Raw genomic sequence first — 19,916 nt, forward strand, 5'->3', positions numbered from 1 at the left:
GATCGTGTCGTCGGGTTCAGCTCCTTGGCCTTCACCCTACATACACGAACAGCACAGAGCCGGATTCTTGACCGTTCGATATACAGCTCCTGCTTTCTTCTGTCTTTTGCCTGTCATAAGTTTCAAACCAAAAGCGAACCCGAAAGTGAAGACTGACAAGCCGGCAACTAACACCCCAAAGAATTCTCAAATTGCGCAAAAACGTGTATTCTTACAAAATGTATGCTATTTATATTCTTAATCTACATGTACACGGTCGATCACCGCCAGTTATCATCGATATCACGTTCCAAGTTTAGACGGTTGCGATGATTCATCCACCATTTGTGATGCAGAAGCCCAAAGTCCATCGTCGTCGTCATCAAGTCCATATTGAGCATCACTGCTCTCCTTTGTCAGTGGTGGGGCTACTGTTGCGAGTGTTATTGTTGGTGCTTCGTTACGACCAAAATTTACTGGTGTCATCTGTGGTGCTTCGTTACGTTCAGATGGTAGTCCAAATCTTAAAGGGTGTTATTGGTAATCCTTCACGTCTAGCCGACAGGACGAACCTCACTGGTCCACCTAACAGTTGTCCCTTAAATATGTCGTCCTTGCTTTTTGTTTGGCTGGTTTAGATGGTGACATGCTATTACAATGTTGCCTATACTTGTCTAGCTTAATTGCTGTAAATTGGTCTTCCATGAACTCAGTCGGTGCCGAGTTTGCATTGCTATCAAGAACCCGGCAACCGCTTGGTCGGCCTTCCTATTCCAAGACGTCCCATCTGGCATTCCTAGTCTTCTCATACTATTATAGAATGCCCCGACCTTTGGATCACCATATCTTCTTTCTCAAAAATAAACCTATCAGCAGACCTTCAAGGCTCCTCACCTTCGACAGCGCAACATATGATTGGCCCGCTGCAAATATCTTATCCATTACTACACGGCTTGCATCTACCGACATTCCTTGGCTCTTGTGGACCGTTATAGACCAGGCATGGTTGAGAGGAATATGTGTTCGACTAAGACTTGACGCTTTAACAGTAAAGGTAAAAGCGGATATAGCTATTTTAGATCCATCAAGGAAGTAAGATAGCGGTATGGCCTCAAAGTGCTCGGAAAAGTTGTGAGATTTGACTTTGAGGGTGTGAGTGGTAGAGTTGATGCGGTCACAAAATCGACGACTACAGCTCGAGAGCCACTGGCTAGACCTTCTTCAACATCAAGGTTTGCGATCAGCATCACTGTATCCAAAGAAGAACTGGCTATGAGAAATCTCGCAGATGTGTAAATGTGTTCTCCCCTACGTTGAGTTCCTGACAATACATCTCATCATCTAGTAATCTAGAATTCGCCATTTGCTCTAAATCTGAGGCCTGACCATATGTCCAATAGGTGTCTGATACATCTGTAGCTTTATATATAGTTTCTGGAGTATCGAGCTTGCCATACTCGGCTTCATTGAGAGTTTCTGTGAGCAGACCAATCTGTTTAGCTCGAGTCTTTTATGATGATACCAGTCCACACTTTATCTTCATCGTGAAAACAAGTTAAGACAATCGGTCAGGGAAGCAAGCAAATCTGAAAAACTGACGATGGAGTCTGGCCAAGCTGCCTACATAGCTGCTGGTGTCATTGGAGCTATAACGTTAACGGGAGCTTTGTTCTTAAAATATCAAAACAGCGTTGGCATATTCGATCCATTGGTTACCCAAATTTTTGGAATTGGAAAGCTCGCGTATCCCATATCTGGGCACGTTGAGAAAGGATACGAGCGTGTCAAAGATGCTTTTGAACAGAATTTCGCCGCGGGATTAGAGATTGGGAGTGGTTTGGTCGTGTATGGTGAGCAACATTTCAACATTGGGTTTTTGCTGGCAAGCACCAACTCATCCCTTCCTTTAGTGAAGGGAGAGAAAGTCGTTGAGCTCTACGGTGGCTTTGTAAGTGACAATTGCGTGCATCACATTTACAAGGCCGTTACGTTTGCGCAACACTTTGAAACGAGAATTGACGATGAGATCATGTGCTGTCTACAACACCAGAACGAACCGCTCTAAGTTTTCTGAGCTTTTGGTATCTACAGGAAGACTTGAAGACAAAGAAACCATATACCGATCAGACTTTGCACCTAGTTTTTTCTTGTGGCAAAGCAGTCGAATCCATCATTTTTGCTCACCTAGTAACATTGGGACTGGTTGATTACCACCAAAGGGTGTCCCACTATTGGCCAGAGTTCGCACAAGGTGGCAAACAAGGTACGGCAACTTTGCTCGCTTTGAAAATATTCGAGCTAAATGGACGTTTCGGGCAGATGTGAAGCTATGTGACCTTCTGGGCCATCGAGGAGGCGTGGCGTGGCTCGACCCAGAAAACACTCCCACTGCTGAAGAAGTGCATGATCTGGACGTTCTGGCGACCAAAATGTATTACCTTTTGCAACGTCATATTGTCACGCCTTACTCAAACCCCCTTTTCACTGCAGTGCCCGGCAAAAGCACAATTATGACGGTAAACCAATCCAAGCCTATCACGCATTGTCACGAGGATGGTATCTCAACGAAATCGTTCGCCGAGTGGATCCAAAACATCGTTCGATGGGACAGATTGTGACGGAAGATATAGCTCCCCGTCTTGGAGTTGAATTCTTTTACGGATTACCTGCTGAATATGAGAACCGAGTCTGCCGCATGGTTCCATACCCAGCGCTCCGCGGACTGGGCAATATTTTCATTCCCAGGTTCCTTCTGCGCGATCCGCCACACCCAAGGCTGTATGATATAGCTAGAAATCCCAACCACCCAAGTAAGTAAGTCGGCAATCGAATAAACCCACGGCTATGCTAACCACTGTCAATTTAGCACGGAAGACATTCTCCGCTGTCCCGTATCCAAACGGAAAAGTCGATCGAGATTGGGCAAATGCTCGGGTTACTCGTACTGGAGGAGCGACAAGTTACGGTGCAGTGACGAATTGTTTGGGATTGGCTCGTTTTGCACTTGTGGTATGCCAGATCTTCCTGCATGTCATTGGCTTCCGTTAACTTGCTCTTCTTTGCAGATGGCATCTGGAGGAACAGTTGATCATTTTACCATTGTCTCACCCGAAGCCTACAAAAAATGTAAGCTAGTAGATATTATGTGCTCTTTCGCAAGTGAACGCTGAATTTGATTGCTTCATCTAGCCCAGGAATTGCTGGTGCCGATGCAAGTTGACCAAGTTTTGGGATTGGAAAGACAAATGACTGTTGGAGGATACGCTGTAGACATAGGTAGAGAGACAATTAATTTGAAAAGTTCGGGGTGGGGAGGGGCTGGAGGGTCTGTTATCGTCTGGAATCGTGAAAAGCAAATTGGTAATTGATTTGGCCAGAATATGCAAACTTGAACCTTCTAGACATTAACACCACTTTTTCCTTTTCACAGCCGTAGGATACTGTATGAATGCAATGCACGGTCGGGAGTTTGCTGCCTTAGAGCGGACACAACGCCTGCTCAATGCCATTGCAGCTTGTACAGAGTAGATTTTGGTTTCTTTTTCTGTTACTCTGAACTGTCAGCACAATATATAATTCTATTCCTGTGTATCCAGTTTTGATTGGCCTTAAGCGCTTTGTCACAACACAAGGTTCTAACTAATTGACTTTATATGTACCGTGCTAAAGCTGCAACTATACAAAAATGCAAAATAATGCAAGAGCTATTCAACAATCAACGATTCACGGGCCATACATGTATTGCATACTAGGAAAAGACCATGTTGACGTGTGTATGTGAATAGGGATTGTCCCAAGCAAGTGTGTCTACAATGCAAAAAAGCCTATATCAGTGTCCTATAAAATACTGCTTAGACAACACAGCACTGAAATTGGACATGTACTCACTCGTGCCCTCGACACATGACCAAAACGTAATCCAAATACTCTTGCACACTTGCACGAGTAGACACTTGTACTTCACATGATGAGCATGCAAGTACATTCGGTTGTTGCTTGGACAACATACCACGCTGACATACAAAACATGTAGTCGGGATTGCTCGAAATGCCGCAGCGACAGCAGATACATTTGGAAGTCCCATCATAGTTGTTGCTGTTCCTTCACTGTTTTTCGTAGCACGATATGATACTTCCCATGATGAATCTACAGATGCGTTTGACATGGCTCTACTATGCGGTTGAACGGTATCATCTTCCATCATAGTGGTTCTCTCGTCGGGTATATCATGTCGTTGTTGATGACGGTTTGGGAGTGGTGTTGGTGTTGGTGAGAATTCATTATCATCATCGTAAACGTCCATTGTCGAGTCATCTACATCAGACCATAAGTTTTCATTCATTTCAGCTAGTATCTCTGCCTGCACTGCCTCTGCGATTTCAGGTGTAATTGTCAAGGCAAAGTCTGTTTGTTCTTCTGCTAGAGCTTTCTGATATTCATCATAGACTGCACGTTTGATCAGCTAGATTCAAAGATATGTTCAGCGATGATCATCACGCGAGAACTGTCGTGTATCAGGAGCAAACGAAAGCAAGCACTTGCCTCTCGATCTTCCTGCTCATCTTGATCCAAAGGGCTATCACCATGTTGCATAGGAGGAGTGAGATTATTACTGGTCCGTCTCCTTCTAGTATGAGCTTCTCTATCCTTCCGTAATCGTTCATTGCACTGGTCTCTGAACTTTCGTCTCCAGCTCTCTGATGATGGCGAGTGGAATGTTGGTTTAATGGGTGTTCTGTGAGATGATACTTGTTCTGTCATCACTGTCGTCTATGACACGATATCTTCAACTAATAATATATATAAGCTTAAACCACCCGTCAATCGTCAATCTGTTTTGTTCCCTGGTTGAAACATTCAAACGTTTGCATTGGCAGATATCCTTTACAAGCGAGGTCCAGACCTATGAATACAGCTATGGAAGATACTCCAGCTCCTCTCGAGCCCCTCTCTATTGACAGTAAGCCTCACTTCTAGTCCAAGTTCTCAAAGTGCTAATTTCAAGAAATACTTTCCACTCTAGTCTTGGCCGTGACAAAGAATGCGCAGGATTCTCATGGATTGAGGCATCAGGATTATCAGAGATACAGGTGATGATCAAGCTATTCACCGTCAAACTTATGCAAAAGCACGCCAAACATTCACAACATCAAAACCTATCTGCCATCCAAACTCACTCACATATCTATATATATAGGCAATACTGTGCTAGAAAGATTCATAGAGTACGAAAAGTCGTTGGATTGACTCAAGGAAAGAAAAAGTATGAGAAACGCGAGCTACCTGCTGAAACTGCTGTTTTGGGGTGAGTCTAGTCAGTATTCGATGACAGTTGCGTACCTTTTCCCCGCCATCTCACCTCCGTGTTTTCCGTTCAAGCCACTTGGAAATTCTCCTCTTTCAAGCTGAACGAGCATGGTCGTATGCCATGCAACTGAAGGGCGAAGTAGCTCAAGAACCCAGAAGGAAACATCATGCTCGTGCACGATTACAACGAGCAGCTGCATATGCATCAGAACTAGAAACTGTATGCCAAACTCGTGGTGTAGATAGTAGGACTTTGTTGGATGCACAAGCATACGCTGCCTTGATGAAAGGTTATGTCCTGTTTGAAGAACAAAAGTGGCAAGAAGCGCTTGACAAGTTTGCCGCTGCTAGGTATGTTTCTAAATGTTATCGACGTGTTTTTTTGTTTGGTGAATACAATGTTGACATCTATCTCGTTGCACTAACAGGACGATATATGAGAAACTGTCTACAGTTGGAAGTGCAGAGCAAGAAGCTCTATGTCAATCTGCAGTCGATGCAATTGACCCATCCATTCGATTCTGTGCCTACAATCGGAAAATCAAGGGTGGAGCTTCCGCAGATATATCAGTACTACTTGAAATGCGAAACAAGACTGCCGGTGGTTCAGCAGGTCTCGACTTGTTGACTCGACAAATTGAAGACACGCTAGCCCAAACTCGTCACAAAAAGGCTGTCGAAGTTTCTAGTATAACCTGGAGAGGAAAAACTGTTCCTAGCAAGAATGAGAAGTTGATTGAAGCTATATTGGCCGCTCAAGAGTCCCTACAGCAGTTAGACAAGGCTATTAAAGATGCGGCATTGCCATTAGATAGTGCTGAAGCCCTGGACGAACGATTGAGAGAATTTGATGCTGTCATTGGTGCTCTCTGGGATGCTAGTCGTATTGCTGAGCAAGATGTGAAGGATGATGCGGTAGGTAGTGGTAGGAGAATCCTGGTCTGCTATTTTGGTTATCAACATATACTTGAATGCTGATTCCCAAAATCAAATATTAAATTTTAGGTTGCAGTAGCAAAGGTTAAAACATCGAAGTCGGACGCAAATACCTTCAACCTCCACTATATCTCATCGTATGTTGCCTACTTGCGTCTATCCAAGACAGTAGAGCGCAACCTGCTCTTGATTGAAGCAACCAAACACAAGTTCTCTGGTCAACAAACCAAGATGCCTGATCAGCTCAAATCTGCACGATTGGAAGATGTGCCTAAACTCTATAATGCCATTGTCAACACATTGAAGGAAACGTCTTCATTGCCAGGGGTAGAGGCGGATGTCCCGTTGCAGCGTATACTTGGTGCCAAGATGTCTCTCTACCATGCATTCAAGTACGTGTGTTGAGAACAGCATCACACCACTTTGATTGTTTGGCTGACTCCAATTATTTTTTGCAGAATGTATCATATAGGAGCTTTGCTTACATCAGCTCGAAGACGAAACGAAGCCTTCGCTGTAATGGATAAAGCATCAGAATATCTAGTTTCAGCTCGTGCTGAACTTGACAGTGTGAAAAAATCAACCAAGAAAAACGACTTGTTACCAGAAGATACAGCCACCTTATCTACCCTAGATACCGATATGTCTAGTCTCGATACCATCATCCGCGGATCTAAAATCCGTGAACGAGCTCGTGCCGTTATGGAAGCGACATCCACAGAAACAGCAGCAGCAGCCACGAATAGTACCGAACCAGATGGAGAGAAATCTGGCATAAGACGAAAACCATTAATTGATAATTTGGATACATTCATGCCTAGCTTTGATCCTTCAGATCCCAACTTGGTGGAGTTGCCACCAACCTTCCAACCGATTCCTTGCAAGCCCTTGTTTTTCGATGTTGCCTATAACTCTATTGAATACCCATTGAATAATTTGGCTAGACGAGCTAAGGGATTACCGAGATTGGCTAAAGGTGAAAAGGAGGTGGTCAAGAAGGGTGTGTTTGGCGTGCTGTCCAACCTGTGGGGCTGAGTAACAACGGAGTAGTAGTAAATGTAGTATGGTAGTATGCGCATCAAGAAATAAAGCTGATATATACCGTCTTGGACCAAAACATGTGTGGTGTATCAACGCGGCTGTGGAATATCCGACCAGCGTGATTTTTGGTGATACTTTCGGTCTCCTGACGCAAAAGCAGAAACCTAGAAGCAGACGTTGAATAAGGAGGAAGAAAATGACTGCAAATATATGGTTTCAGGGTATACATCTATCTGATTTCTTGCTTTGATTTGACTTCTACACGTTTCCGTTGTTGAATTATTCGAGTATTAACGAAAACCGAAATCACTTTTAAAGGAAATCTTGGTCCCATTACCGATGAGCATGAGCTAGTTGCAACATCATATGATGGGAAAATCCCAGAAATATTTCGAGGTGTGATATGAGTGCTGAACTGGTCGTTCAAACGTTCACAATTTGGATAGCTGTCGCTCATCTTGCTCATCATCACCTGGAAGGTTCGCAGTATGTGAGAACAGGTCCAAATAGTCAACCTCAATTGACTACGACCACTGGAATGTATGTTAGATCATATTACAATCGCATTATCTTGCAATCGCAACAATTTTCTGTTGGGTGCGACTGATCATTCAGATACTTTTTCTTAGCGCACATCACTGGTTTGACGGCGACGGTAAGATACAAATCCGGCGTCTGAATACATATTTCACTATCTCACATTTGGATCACTAGGCCATCTCCACGGTGTCTACTTTGACGAACACTTGACCCCACACTATGTCAACAAATACGTCAAAACCGGACAACATCTCGCTGAGAAGGCACTCAACGCAAGAGTCATGCCACGTCTCGGTGAGCTGACGAGTGAAAAGCCGCTGGTTCTTGTCAAGGCACTGATCAAGAGTCGGTTGACGAGAGAAGTTATTGAAGAACCTGCCACAAGGACTACTGCGAATACTGCGCTTGTGTATCATGACGGTCGGCTGATGTCATTGATGGAGGCTAATGTGCCGTATGAAGTGGTGGCTCCCTCTTTAGACTCAATTGGTCCCTTTACCTTTAGTGGAGAGTTTGCAAAGCATCCTGCTAAGGCACAGTTTACGGCTCATCCAAAGGTTGATCCCTTTACCAAAGAACTGTTCTGTTTTGGCTACAGGTGTGTTTTGTTTGAGACCCCTGATTTGCTAGCCGATGTAAAGGTGTTTTCTCATAATCTGTTCCATTAGGTTTGAGAAACCGTCCTTCCATTACTCTGTAGTGAACGCTGATGGAACTCTCAAGATATGCCAACATCCAGTTGAATGTAGAACTGTGATGATGCATGATTTTGCCATAACGGAACACTACGCCATCATTCTGGATTTGGTATGCTGATCAGCTAATTGAATTCACATCTTTAAACTCTAATTGAACATGTCGTTATGTTGTAATAGCCATTTACATTCAACGGACCCAGAGTCTTTCGAGAGGGAAAATCAGCTCTAATGTTTGACTCACGATTACCATCCCGATTCGGCATCATGGATAGATATAATCCGAAAAAGATTAAATGGTTTGACGATGCACCATGTTACGTCTATCACACGGCAAACGCATATGAAGATGGTCAAGAAGTTGTGCTTGTGGGATGTCGTTCCGAAAAGGCTGCAGATCTCAATACTGAAGGCTTTACGCCGAAAAATGTTAATATTGATGACTATCAAACGTATTTGACTGAATGGAGGTTCGATATGGTGACGGGAAAAGTTTGTCGTCGAATGCTGGGGAATATAAAAGTGCCTGTTGAGTTTCCACGGATTCGAGATTCGGAGTTGCTTGGACGCAAGATGCGATATGTCTACACTGGGAGGTATGTGCAATTACCATAAATAACCTGGATCAGCGTGTGCCTTTTTTGACCACCAACAATCTCGTAACAATATGTAGGTTGATTCCAGGCGCACTCATACCCGTAATGGACGCTATAGTCAAATTTGATTTAGAAACTGGCATTGTTGAGGCTTACGAGCTAGGACAAGACGCGTATGGTGGTGAGCCCGTTTTTGTTCCTATAGAAGGCGCTGAAGATTCTGGTTACCTGGTTGGATTTGTATATAATGAGACACATGGACACAATCCTCGCAAAGACACTGGTACAACGAATGGCAAGAGCTCCCTGATAATAGTGAATGCCAGCACAATGAAACTAGAAGCCAGAATTGACATTCCGTTCAGAGTGCCTTATGGATTCCACGGGTACGAAAGTAGATCTTTTGGCACAAATTTCGATTTACTTAATGACTCGATGTTTGTGTTATCGTGGTTAATAGGATATGGATTTCGAAAGATGACATTAAAAATCAACGACCGAATCCTCACGTCATTCGACATGATACTTCAAATCAAATCCAAAATTATTCACTTTTGCAAAGAGGGATTGCATGGATTGCAAGCAAACTTTGAGAAATAAACGTTTGAGGGTTTTCGATTCTCACGTTTTTCAACGAACTGTGCTTTTTCGACATGTATGGGTTTTTACTATATCATCATGTAAATAGTTGTACATCGACTAAGTCACTCGATTCATCTACAATTTTCACTTTGTTTTCTTTACTTGTTTAGAGCGATCGCGTATGTCCATTGCACTCAAAATGGAATGCGCGGCACAGGGCTTGTAATTGAGAAACAGACCAGAGACCAGACGACAACAATTAAGGCCAGAGACAAGAAACCCCACCGAAACACCAAGAGCTTTTGATGTGCTATAACCTAGTTACGTGGCCCGTCCGAGGAAAATTTCCGGGTACTTCGCGAATCAAGAAACACTTCGGCATGAAACCCTTTCGATAAATTCTGCATCCATTTCAAAAAAGCTAATAACTCAAAGTAAAAGAAGAAAACGAATCCACGAAATAAGCATCTGAAATGGATTCCACTACAGCCGTGCAAGTGGCTCTCCACGTCATCTCCTTTTTCGGCTCTCTAGAAGTCTTTAGTATGTTTTTGAGGATGGGCAAAAACTGGACCTTGATCACTTTTGCCGCGATCTATTGTCTGTTCGATCTGGTGATATTACTATTCTTGGTGAGTTTTCATGGCCCGAAATGTCTTTGGAATCCATAGAATTTTGATGGGAGAGTGTGACGCTCTGAAATTCATCAAAAGTTCGTGTGTGGGGTTGATGTTGCAGTTGTGACCCATCGAGTGGTTGAAACACGCGTCTATAAATAATCAAAGCTTCAGTTTTGATTTTTGTTTATCTTATGTAGGCAGCTTCTGGTAGCAATTTGATGAATTGGGTTACCTTCACGATGATACCTGTCGCACCATACGTGATATTCTCGGTTGCACAGTCTTGCAAAGTTCAAGCCATCATTCTCAACTACCTCTTGTCCTTACTATGTGAGAAATCTTTCAATTCACTCGGTGTCGTTGGTGGGTGGCAATTCTGACGCGAGAACCAACATTTTCTTTAGATGTCGTCACCATGTTCATCTCATTCGATCTCTGGTGTGCTATTTGTGGGCGATTCAAAAGCTCTGAAAGAACTCGATACCCTTACTATTTGGCAATCAGTTTGGTTTCTGCTGCCATTCCAACTGCTATTTATGGAGGCATGGCCGATGCAAACTTTGGATACTACCCAGTTACATTGTTTTGTTTGGTCGTATACCCTGCCAATGCTTGGGCCGCACCAGTGTAAGTCTGAGGTTTTCAATGGGTTATTACTTGTTTGGCAAACTAAACCGAATTATTCACCACAGCGTCTACTTGTTGGGTTGCTCCTTCATTGGTATCGTCCTCGCTGGTAAGCTTGCGCTATTGTGCAATGAGAACTTCGAATTCAATTGTGGTCAAAGCATACGAGATTGGAATCCCATAACTTACCATTTACCGTTTCTTTTTCAAACGTTAGCCCATGCTTCATACGAACTCTTCCGTCACCGAGGCAGCGTCGGAACCAGCACCACTCACCTTCCAAGAGCTACCTCTAACGGCAATATGAAAGATGCTACTGGAACCACCAACGGTGCCCAACCTGCCGTCAAACAATCCAACAGTGGTCCCAGAATCCCTCTATCACTTTGCATGCGTATTGTCGCCTGGACCGTCCTCTTTGCCATCAATGCCGCACTCACAGCTGCTCCAGCTTGTTTGGCCATGTTGAATGGTGGTTTCTCTGCTTCTTCAGCTGGAAGCAACACTTCAGTTTGGGTTTCTGCCGTCAGTGGAATTGTCCTGTTTTTGATCTTTGGAACCAGTGCCAACGCTTTTGAACAAAGGTACTGTATTCAAATCAGAATCAACCTCGAAGCACTGCTTCCGGATTGCTCGAACTAACAAGAATACCCTTATTCAAATAGCAACATTTTCTGGATCTATTCGAAAATTACAGGTGCCCAGAAATCATCCGACGTCAACAAGGGATTGAACAGAGGAATCTCTTCCAGTCAAGTCTTGAGCAGTCGAGAAGGAGTGTAAATCTTTGTCTCTCATCTCGTTCCGTTATATGTCACTCTATACTTTGTGCCTCTGTAACTCTCTGTATATTCCTACATTCCGTACAACAAAAAACCCCTTCGTAAGAAAGATACCCTCTGATTGTTTCAATGAGCAATTTTTTCGATAAGGTAGCGTGCTTTTATACAAACCAGAATCTACTGGGATTTATACGATTTAAATATGTAAGAAGTTCATCGGGGCGTTGGATTTCGCTCAGCTGACTGTTGGAAAAACCTGTCAAGTTGCTTGTCGTCTCAAAACCAACCTACAAACACACACACACTCTTTGAACAAAAGCTAAAGAAGAATGAACAGCTTGATCTTTATCGTCGTTCTGACAATTGGTAGTTTCCTTCCCGCAAACTGCGGCCTCGTAAGTTGAAATGCTTCCTTTGCGTAATTTGACATTTTTGAAACTTTCTAATCTAGCAATTCGCGCGTAGATATATAAATTGGTGGCAGAAAAACCTCAAGGGTATCATCACAAAGAGCGCAATGTTACAGAGACTACTCCAGTGGGGATCGAAGGGGTAATCGCAGTCTTTCGTGACTCCGACGAAGCTATCAAACAAACTGTTAAAGGGGTAAACAAACCGTTAGGAATCTGAATTTATTACTCCTGTTGCTCCTCACATCGAATTGGAAAGTCGCAAACCAATGAAATATATGAAACAACAGAGCTTTGGACGAGTTCCTTACAATGTAAGCTTTTTCGGCAGCAGGTTGACCTGCCAGATTACAAACTCGACCATTTCGCTTTGGGATAGGTTGGTCGCTCCAACGCTCCTGATTTGCAACGCAGTTCATCTGTCAGACCAATGAAACCCGTAAGCTAGATGATACTGTTTGCTGTGGTCTAATACGGCATTGATAACAACCCTTTTTTCTAGGTGATGGACGACGTTGAACCAAGACGAATGAGACCCGTAAGACAGAAGAGAAAAATGCCATTATTATAGTAAACCCATTGATAACAATCACCCTTTCTATAGGTCGATAGCGAGGGTGAACCAGAAAAACACGAATTGACTTTCGAAGAGTTCGAATCCATGTACGATATGGCATGGGAAGGACCAGAAACTCCTGAAGTACGTGCAGTTCAAGTTGATCAAATGTTTACCGAATAAGTATAGACTGGGAGAATAACACATTCCTGAATATAACTCTAGAGTCGTCATCTGTGGCAAGCTGCATTCCAAACTGTCGGGGTTGGAATTTTTGAAGTCACAAAGGTAACATGAATGCGTAAAGAAGCATCTTTCAAGTTATCTGCACAGCTTTTTCTCGTTATTTCTAATACTGCACACTATTTACATCAACAGGAAACAGTACTGGATTTCATCGAGATGATATCACCTGTTGACATTGAATTCCGACCTCCCAAGACACAAAATGAAGATGGAGTAAGTGGTGGAATATGTTGATTCTTGGAGGAATTGGGTGGCAACGAAAGGTTCAAGATTTGACGATGCGTTCACATAGACTGTCTCGTGGTGGCAGACTAAAGGGGTCCACACGACTGAACAAGTGCTTGCCTGGATTGCTGCCACTGTCGTCAAAGCTCTGGTTCCTGGCCTGTGATGATCAGTCCACCTTGTGAATGTTCATTTTGTGAAATACATCCACTACCCGTAATTTGGCACGTAAATAAGCGTCAACATTCATGCAGTTTATCCGATGGGCTCCTGTTGAGACGCCATGTCACCATTCTTGCGGTTCTGCTCAAATCATCCCACCATTTGATCAAAACAGACATCATGAGCAACTTAATAGGCGGATCCCTCAAACTGAAAGGATCTAGTGGAGTCCAAAAGTAAGTCCATATAGTTCAAGTCCAGTGCATGGCTTCCGTTGTTGTTGCTCACAAATTTCAATTTCGTTGCCCACGTTTACAGGAAGCAAGGGAAGGCAGTCAAGCCCAAGATCGAGTCTTCTGATCAAAAGAAAAGGTCCAGCGACACTGCAGCATCATCTTCTTCTACAACAATGGTAGCAAGTGGGTCGAAATCAACTGGAAGACCAAAAACACCTGCAGAGCTCAAGTTTGAAGAAATACAGAGGCAGAGGGTAGGAAGGAACACTAGTTGGTCGCTGTATTTACGCGGAGCCCAAAGACTTGAAGCTAAGACGTGTTACTGTTTTGCCAAAATAGGCTTTAGAACGAGCTGAAAAGATGGCACAGAAATCACACAAGGAACGAGTAGCAGTAAGTTTTTCGAGTGGCATTTGAGGTCGCTTATCCACTGATTCACTCCGTTTGCCACTTAGGAATTCAATTCTAAACTGGAGAATCTGAGTGAACATTATGACATACCAAAGGTGAGAACTCAGACACTTGTAGAACTTGCGATTCACATCCGTTGTATTCACCTTCGTTCCCCGTAGGTTGGACCTGGTTAATGTGCCCACATTCTCTCTATTCCTATATGCTATACCCAACCTTCCTGAACATACACATTGCACTATTAAATCACGAATTTTCTTTCTTTCAAACTCCAATTACTTTGCTGAAATTACTAGAGTTTGCTCTTCGTGTCAAACACAATTACAGTTCGAGCCACTGCACCAGCTCTCAACAAATCAAACCCTCTGTTGATATCCTCCAATGGAATTCTCTCAGACACGAGTTCATCAATCTTGACTTGTTTCTTTTGGTACAGATCCAAGATTCGTGCCATATCCACTCTAGGGCGAGCGGAACCATAGAACGATCCTTTCAGAGTCTTCTCCTGCATTGCAAGGGCAAAAGACGATATAGCGGATGTGTCGTTAATAGGAGAGATTCCGACTTCCACTGCAGTACCGCCACTATTTACGAAAGTGATTAGTACAGACTCACTTTACAATAACGACGTAGGTTCTCACGGCTTAATCATGGCAAAGATTTGTTCCATTACTGTTTTGTTGCCGATGGCATCAAATGAAAAGTCGACACCTCGTCCACCTGTGAGCTTCTTAACTTCTGCAACGACATCTGTAACCTTTGAACCATCAATTACATGAGTGGCTCCGAATTGTTTGGCCAGCTCTAATGCGAGGGAGAAAGCAAATAATTAGTAGGAATTCTTTGAAACTGTCCTCTTCTTCGTCTTACGAAGTTTCAGTGGAACAATGTCGACGGCGATAATCATGGACGCGCTACATAATTTAGCACCCTCTATTTGAACAATGTTGGAGTCAGTTGCTATTGAGAAGGAACCAACTCGGCAAAGAATGCACATACGCAATATGTTGAGGCCTACACCACCTGCGCCTACAACGCATACGGTACTGCCAGGCTCCACTTTGGCGGTGTTTACAGCAGCTCCAATACCAGTCATGACGGAACAGCCCACTGGAAGAGGAATCCATGGTCAGCGTATCGAGTCAGTTCGAGCTTCGTCATGATTTCGGTACCTAGCGCAGCACGATCCAAAGGAATGTCCTTTGATATTGGCATCAGTTGCTCCTCGCTCATAACAGCTACAATCAAATGAAGTTTGTATCAGACACTACTCCACAAAAAATCCCTATAACACAAGACGTAGATCCTAACATAAGCAAGCTCACTGTATTCAGAGAAACAAGCTACTCCAGCCATATGATAGCATGGCTTTCCATCAATGTTGAAGCGAGGGGTGCCGTCCAAAAGAGTACCAGGTGGACGAACGTTGTAACGATTACATAACATTGGCTTGCCAGTTTGGCAATAGTCACATAGCCCACAGTTAGACTTGAAGATCAATACGCAATGATCACCTTCCTGAACTTTAGTAACACCTGGACCATTTCTAACAGTTTTCAACTTGCATCAGTTCAGGAATTCTTCTCGCCCCGCCAATTTGACATACTTGACGATGATGCCAGAGCCTTCATGACCGAGAACCTATCATATTTGTCACAATGTTTAGTGGTGCGCACAGCTTGAAAATACAGCGTGATACAACTGAGTTGGAAGCTCAGATTCATACCTGAGGCAATGTGTTGACTCCAGGAACAGCCCAGTCGCCTTTGATCACATGGAGATCTGTATAATTTGAAACAGGTTGAACATTGACCGAGTGACAATCAACACAAAAAGTTGGGTTCACGAAAAACCACGTTCAGCCGTGAAACCACGTTCAGCCGTGAGAACACGTCTCGTGATAGAACTACGATACGTCTCCTTCCAAACGTACCAGAGTGACAGATTCCAGCTGCAGCAACCTGGCGTCGGAAAGTTGTTGTAAAATACCGTGATTTTGTTTTTAAGCTTGATGTGTGATCAACCTCACCTTCACAAGGCATTCTCCCTGCTTCAGGCCTTCAATCTCGATTTCTCTAACTTCGAATTTCTAAATAGACAAGACCCGGTTACCATCGCGTGGCCTGAGATTGATTCATTTCCACCAAAGCTTCAAAACGCCTTGGTTTACGATACCTGATTGAAGCCATTCAAGACAGCAGCCTTCGTTTTCATAGGAAATTTAATGTTGGACATGGTTGAGACGACTTTGAGTCTGGGAGAGCTTCTGTTTTCCTGATGTTTGCTTGAGACGAGCGGGAGTGGGTGTTTTTGAAGAGAGACGACCGAGCATAGACGCGAAACACAACAATCCAGACAGCAATCCTATTCTTGAAGACACCATCTATTACTATTCAATTTCCCTCCACTTATTCAAATGTCGCTCCTTTTCAAACCGAGCAGCAACCTTCTCACAAAACTCTTTTCCATAGTACTCTTCCCTCTGATCAGGATCCAGAGCTTCATGCTTCAATGCCTCACTCTTCGTTAGACATATCAAATTACCAAAGCCAGCCGCCTTTCTAATATCCCATCGAGTCAAGAGCACACCATCAAATTTACCAGACAGAGCAGACCGTGAGTTCCATATCTCTTCAAATATATAGCCAACGTCAGAGACGGTCAATCGCTTGGAAGGGTATTTTATGGCAAAGTGATCTATTTCACGTGTCGAGATATCTCGGTGCATTCTCACAATGGTTGCGTGCCTAGCGATTACGACTAGGGGCTCCACTGGAAATCCTGAGATGAGAACCAGAACGTGTGATGCCATCGCTGACCCAAACAAAGCTGGCAGCGTGCCTAACACTAAAAATGACACTGTAAGAGGTTGAAACATAAATATTAACACCGTAGTGCTAACATCAGCACCTACCTGGTAGTATCCTAACTCTAAAGTCGGGGAGTGCAGCATATTCATCTGGATTCGCCATTTGCTCTTCTGTCAGTGGAAGGAGCTTCACATCATTTGGCTACGACGAAGAAACAAATAAGCTCAGACTCAAACAACATAGGACGAAGACCGAAGCCAACATACCTTCTCAGCACTATATACCACAGGCAGTCCACTTTCTATACCCACAGCACGCAACCTCCTTCGTACTGAACGGGCTAGTGGGTCCTCTAAAAACATAAGGCCGTTGTTGTAAATAAAATGGCCAAAAATCCTCCTTGCAAGAATTGATAATGCCAACCTTGTGTATCTGATATGTCCGCAATCTGTACTCGACTAGCATCAGATTTGGCTCCAGCTCCCATAGAGGATACAATCTTTTTGAAATACAAGTGTAAGTACTCCTTCTGACACCTAAAGTCGCTAATAACCAAGAACGGGAATATACCTTAATATTATTTGTCATGCAATAATGAATCAACTCAACCTTGGTGTCAATATTATCAATACAATCCAGCACATAATCCGGGTTTCCAGATAGCAGAGTTTCAGCAGTCGCACTTGAAAACAACTCGATTCTTGTATCTATGTACGCATGTGGTGCAATGTCTAGCAGATGTGATTTCATACAGGTTGCTTTTGGCATTCCAACGTCCGACTAGATGTGAGATTGGAATTGCCAGATTTAGCAATGACATTTTTGGTGTGCTTCATTGTGCTTCATTAAGCCTTTTAATGAACGCAATTACATTTTACCTGAGTTGCAACAGCATTACGGTTGAGCGAGGATAGTGTTACTTGATCGAAATCAACTAATCTAATCCTCTGTAATTATAAAATGGATGAAATTTCTGTAAGCAACCAGATCTTATTAACAAGGAAAAGCAACAATAGTTACCTCAACTCCTGATCGAACCAGCATATGAGCCTATTTAAATATCAAGGAAATTTCAGTAACTCGAGCTTAGCCCTTCGAAATTCAAGTCTGTTTACCGCATGACTTCCTAAACATGGGAATTGGCAATGGTTAGGTACTGTTTTTTGTGACAAGGAACTATGCAAAATCGTTGCAACTTGCCGACACCACCAAGCCCTATCACGACTACAAAGCTTTTGCGAACTTTGGCCATTCTCTACATAGAGAAAAAGAGGCTTTGAATATCGGCATTTGGAAAACAAGCAGCCTTGTGCTGTAGTTTCAATCGTTCTGATTCCATTTTCCCCCTTACATCTTCACCCAAAAACGAATAATTCCTCGTAAGCTGTTCTCTGATCAGCATTTCCTCAGCAGGAGTAGTAGCATGCTGATCTTCCATCGCATTTCCATCATTGTGATCTGACAGAATTCCATTCAGTTGGTTTCGACCATGCAATCTGATGTTTTGCAATCCCGTTTCAGATGCTGATCGAGATAGCTCTACGCCTATTTCACGTTTCAGTCGTTTTATACGAGATCTCTAAATAGCGAGATGAGAGAAAGGAGAAGGGGTGAGTAAAGGGAGGGGTTGGAAAAAAATATTGATAAATGCTGTGAATTTTTGGCTTGATGCGTAAGCTCAATACAAAAGAATCAAGACTTGGAAGACCAGGAACATCAAAATCAGTAGCTTAACTAGCTTACCTTTGTACTGTTGTCCCATAGAAAGACCAAGGAAATCGCTCCAATTGCTCCAGCTCCTAATGTTATCAACAATTGGTTCCTTCTCGACAGAGAATCAAACCATTCTAGTGAAGAGTCCCAGTAATCGCCAATCTGAGATGGCAACAGCCGTATTTTGCCATTGGGCAAGATTGCCATCCGACTCATCGAGGTTCGATTGTTTTTTCAAACAGCGTCGAAGTAGAGTGTCGAACTGAAACACGACGCCAGACATTCCCACGAGATCACGAGAAAAGCAACAGCATTGTATATTTTAAGTCTGGTTATCAGATTACGAATTACGAAAGTCCTACTACTATCTACATTACATATCCGCCACAGAGTTACTACTATTAGCTACGCGATCACTACGCGAAAAAATGTATTAGCAAATCGTATCACTTCAATATCAGCCATCATACTTACGTTGGTAAGCGGCACAGAAGCAACCCCCTTTTGTCCCAACATGTTTCTCAGTCGAGCAATTTCAGCATTCAATCGATCGATGTCCTGGAACTGCTCCTCATTCTCAGAGGACAGCTCCGCAATTGCTCTCTCTTTTTCCAACTTTGATTCTTGATTCTCCCTTTGTGCTTGCTCCAATTTGCGTTTTGTATCTGCAAGCTGTTGTGACAGACCACGCTCAACTGACGCAAAATCGTTTTCCGTCACAGCAGCGAAAGCCCTTGCTTTATCATCAATAGCTTGTGCCAGTTCAGCCTTGGCAGAAGCTAATTCTTTACGAGTCATTTCCAGTTGGCCTTTCAAGACGGCAACTTGATTTTCACATTCGGCCAATTCGAATGCGAATTGTTCTTCTCGGTCTTCAAACTGGTCACGCTGAGTTCTAGCACCGAGCTCCAGTTCGCGTAGACGAATTTCAAGCTATTTGAAAGAAAAGTGTATCAGCCCAGCAATTTGCTGATACATCAAAAAATTCAAAAGAATTGATGACCACGTACTCTCTTCATCTCTGAATTCATCTCAATATGTTCCATAGCTCGTGGAGGAAGCGGTGGTCCACCATCTTGTGCCATCATCAGGCGTTCCCATTCACTGCGCTCCCACAGACTATTGGCAGCCTACATAATTCAACTGGTTATAGAAATGCTGAAGGACAGGGTGCATGGCATACATGTTGAACACACCTCGAGTGTATTCCTCGCCTCAGCCATCTCTCGTTCACCTAAAGCAAGCTCTTCACGACACCTATCACGTTCGTCCTGGCACTTGTTCAAAGTGATAATCAGAGACTGAATACGGTTGGCATCAGCCTCATTCATTCGTCTCAATTCTTCTACTTGAGATAATGCTATTCCAGCACGTTGGCCCTGTACTTCAGCTTCTGACAAGGCCTCAGCAAGTTTCACGGCAAGGTCAGTGTTATTGACAC

The 19,916-nt window shown here is 43.4% G+C and overlaps 6 protein-coding genes across 6 annotated transcripts; 3 read left to right on the forward strand and 3 right to left on the reverse strand.

Moving 5' to 3' along the window:
- Positions 1 to 282: 282 nt before the first annotated feature.
- Positions 283 to 1,522, reverse strand: SmJEL517_g01437 (uncharacterized protein; the record flags this gene model as incomplete). The annotated part of the gene is made up of 5 exons (XM_031167365.1): positions 283 to 502; positions 724 to 809; positions 874 to 1,089; positions 1,292 to 1,471; positions 1,502 to 1,522. 5 exons carry the CDS (start codon positions 1,520 to 1,522, stop codon positions 283 to 285), a joined length of 723 nt encoding a protein of 240 aa, XP_031026485.1.
- A 57-nt stretch (positions 1,523 to 1,579) lies between these two features.
- SmJEL517_g01438 (uncharacterized protein) lies at positions 1,580 to 3,507 on the forward strand (the record flags this gene model as incomplete). Its single annotated transcript, XM_031167366.1, has 9 exons — positions 1,580 to 1,829; positions 1,890 to 1,927; positions 2,071 to 2,242; positions 2,299 to 2,410; positions 2,470 to 2,789; positions 2,846 to 2,988; positions 3,045 to 3,105; positions 3,169 to 3,339; positions 3,410 to 3,507. 9 exons carry the CDS (start codon positions 1,580 to 1,582, stop codon positions 3,505 to 3,507), a joined length of 1,365 nt encoding a protein of 454 aa, XP_031026482.1.
- A 1,390-nt stretch (positions 3,508 to 4,897) lies between these two features.
- Positions 4,898 to 11,707, forward strand: SmJEL517_g01439 (uncharacterized protein; the record flags this gene model as incomplete). The annotated part of the gene is made up of 19 exons (XM_031167367.1): positions 4,898 to 4,940; positions 5,004 to 5,070; positions 5,178 to 5,285; positions 5,360 to 5,638; positions 5,716 to 6,202; positions 6,293 to 6,615; positions 6,682 to 7,223; positions 7,711 to 7,804; positions 7,894 to 7,919; positions 7,979 to 8,402; positions 8,473 to 8,611; positions 8,680 to 9,095; positions 9,173 to 9,481; positions 9,556 to 9,604; positions 10,495 to 10,627; positions 10,702 to 10,924; positions 10,990 to 11,033; positions 11,142 to 11,508; positions 11,590 to 11,707. The coding sequence occupies 19 exons, from the start codon at positions 4,898 to 4,900 to the stop codon at positions 11,705 to 11,707; spliced, it is 4,191 nt and encodes a 1,396-aa protein (XP_031026481.1).
- Positions 11,708 to 13,485: 1,778 nt separating this feature from the next.
- SmJEL517_g01440 (uncharacterized protein) lies at positions 13,486 to 14,128 on the forward strand (the record flags this gene model as incomplete). The annotated part of the gene is made up of 5 exons (XM_031167368.1): positions 13,486 to 13,541; positions 13,624 to 13,795; positions 13,881 to 13,934; positions 13,997 to 14,047; positions 14,114 to 14,128. 5 exons carry the CDS (start codon positions 13,486 to 13,488, stop codon positions 14,126 to 14,128), a joined length of 348 nt encoding a protein of 115 aa, XP_031026484.1.
- Positions 14,129 to 14,227: 99 nt separating this feature from the next.
- SmJEL517_g01441 (uncharacterized protein) lies at positions 14,228 to 16,187 on the reverse strand (the record flags this gene model as incomplete). The annotated part of the gene is made up of 12 exons (XM_031167369.1): positions 14,228 to 14,230; positions 14,278 to 14,536; positions 14,594 to 14,756; positions 14,823 to 14,885; positions 14,952 to 15,062; positions 15,125 to 15,190; positions 15,278 to 15,498; positions 15,559 to 15,593; positions 15,679 to 15,734; positions 15,886 to 15,913; positions 15,982 to 16,041; positions 16,128 to 16,187. The coding sequence occupies 12 exons, from the start codon at positions 16,185 to 16,187 to the stop codon at positions 14,228 to 14,230; spliced, it is 1,125 nt and encodes a 374-aa protein (XP_031026490.1).
- Positions 16,188 to 16,341: 154 nt separating this feature from the next.
- On the reverse strand, positions 16,342 to 18,691 carry SmJEL517_g01442 (uncharacterized protein; the record flags this gene model as incomplete). Its single annotated transcript, XM_031167370.1, has 11 exons — positions 16,342 to 16,799; positions 16,867 to 16,963; positions 17,029 to 17,114; positions 17,186 to 17,261; positions 17,333 to 17,542; positions 17,641 to 17,709; positions 17,783 to 17,812; positions 17,878 to 17,888; positions 17,969 to 18,017; positions 18,114 to 18,341; positions 18,506 to 18,691. 11 exons carry the CDS (start codon positions 18,689 to 18,691, stop codon positions 16,342 to 16,344), a joined length of 1,500 nt encoding a protein of 499 aa, XP_031026491.1.
- Between the last annotated feature and the right edge of the window lie 1,225 nt (positions 18,692 to 19,916).

The sequence above is a fragment of the Synchytrium microbalum genome, assembly GCF_006535985.1.
Source record: "Synchytrium microbalum strain JEL517 chromosome Unknown SmJEL517_scf0005, whole genome shotgun sequence".
Taxonomy (NCBI): Eukaryota; Fungi; Chytridiomycota; class Chytridiomycetes; order Synchytriales; family Synchytriaceae; genus Synchytrium; species Synchytrium microbalum.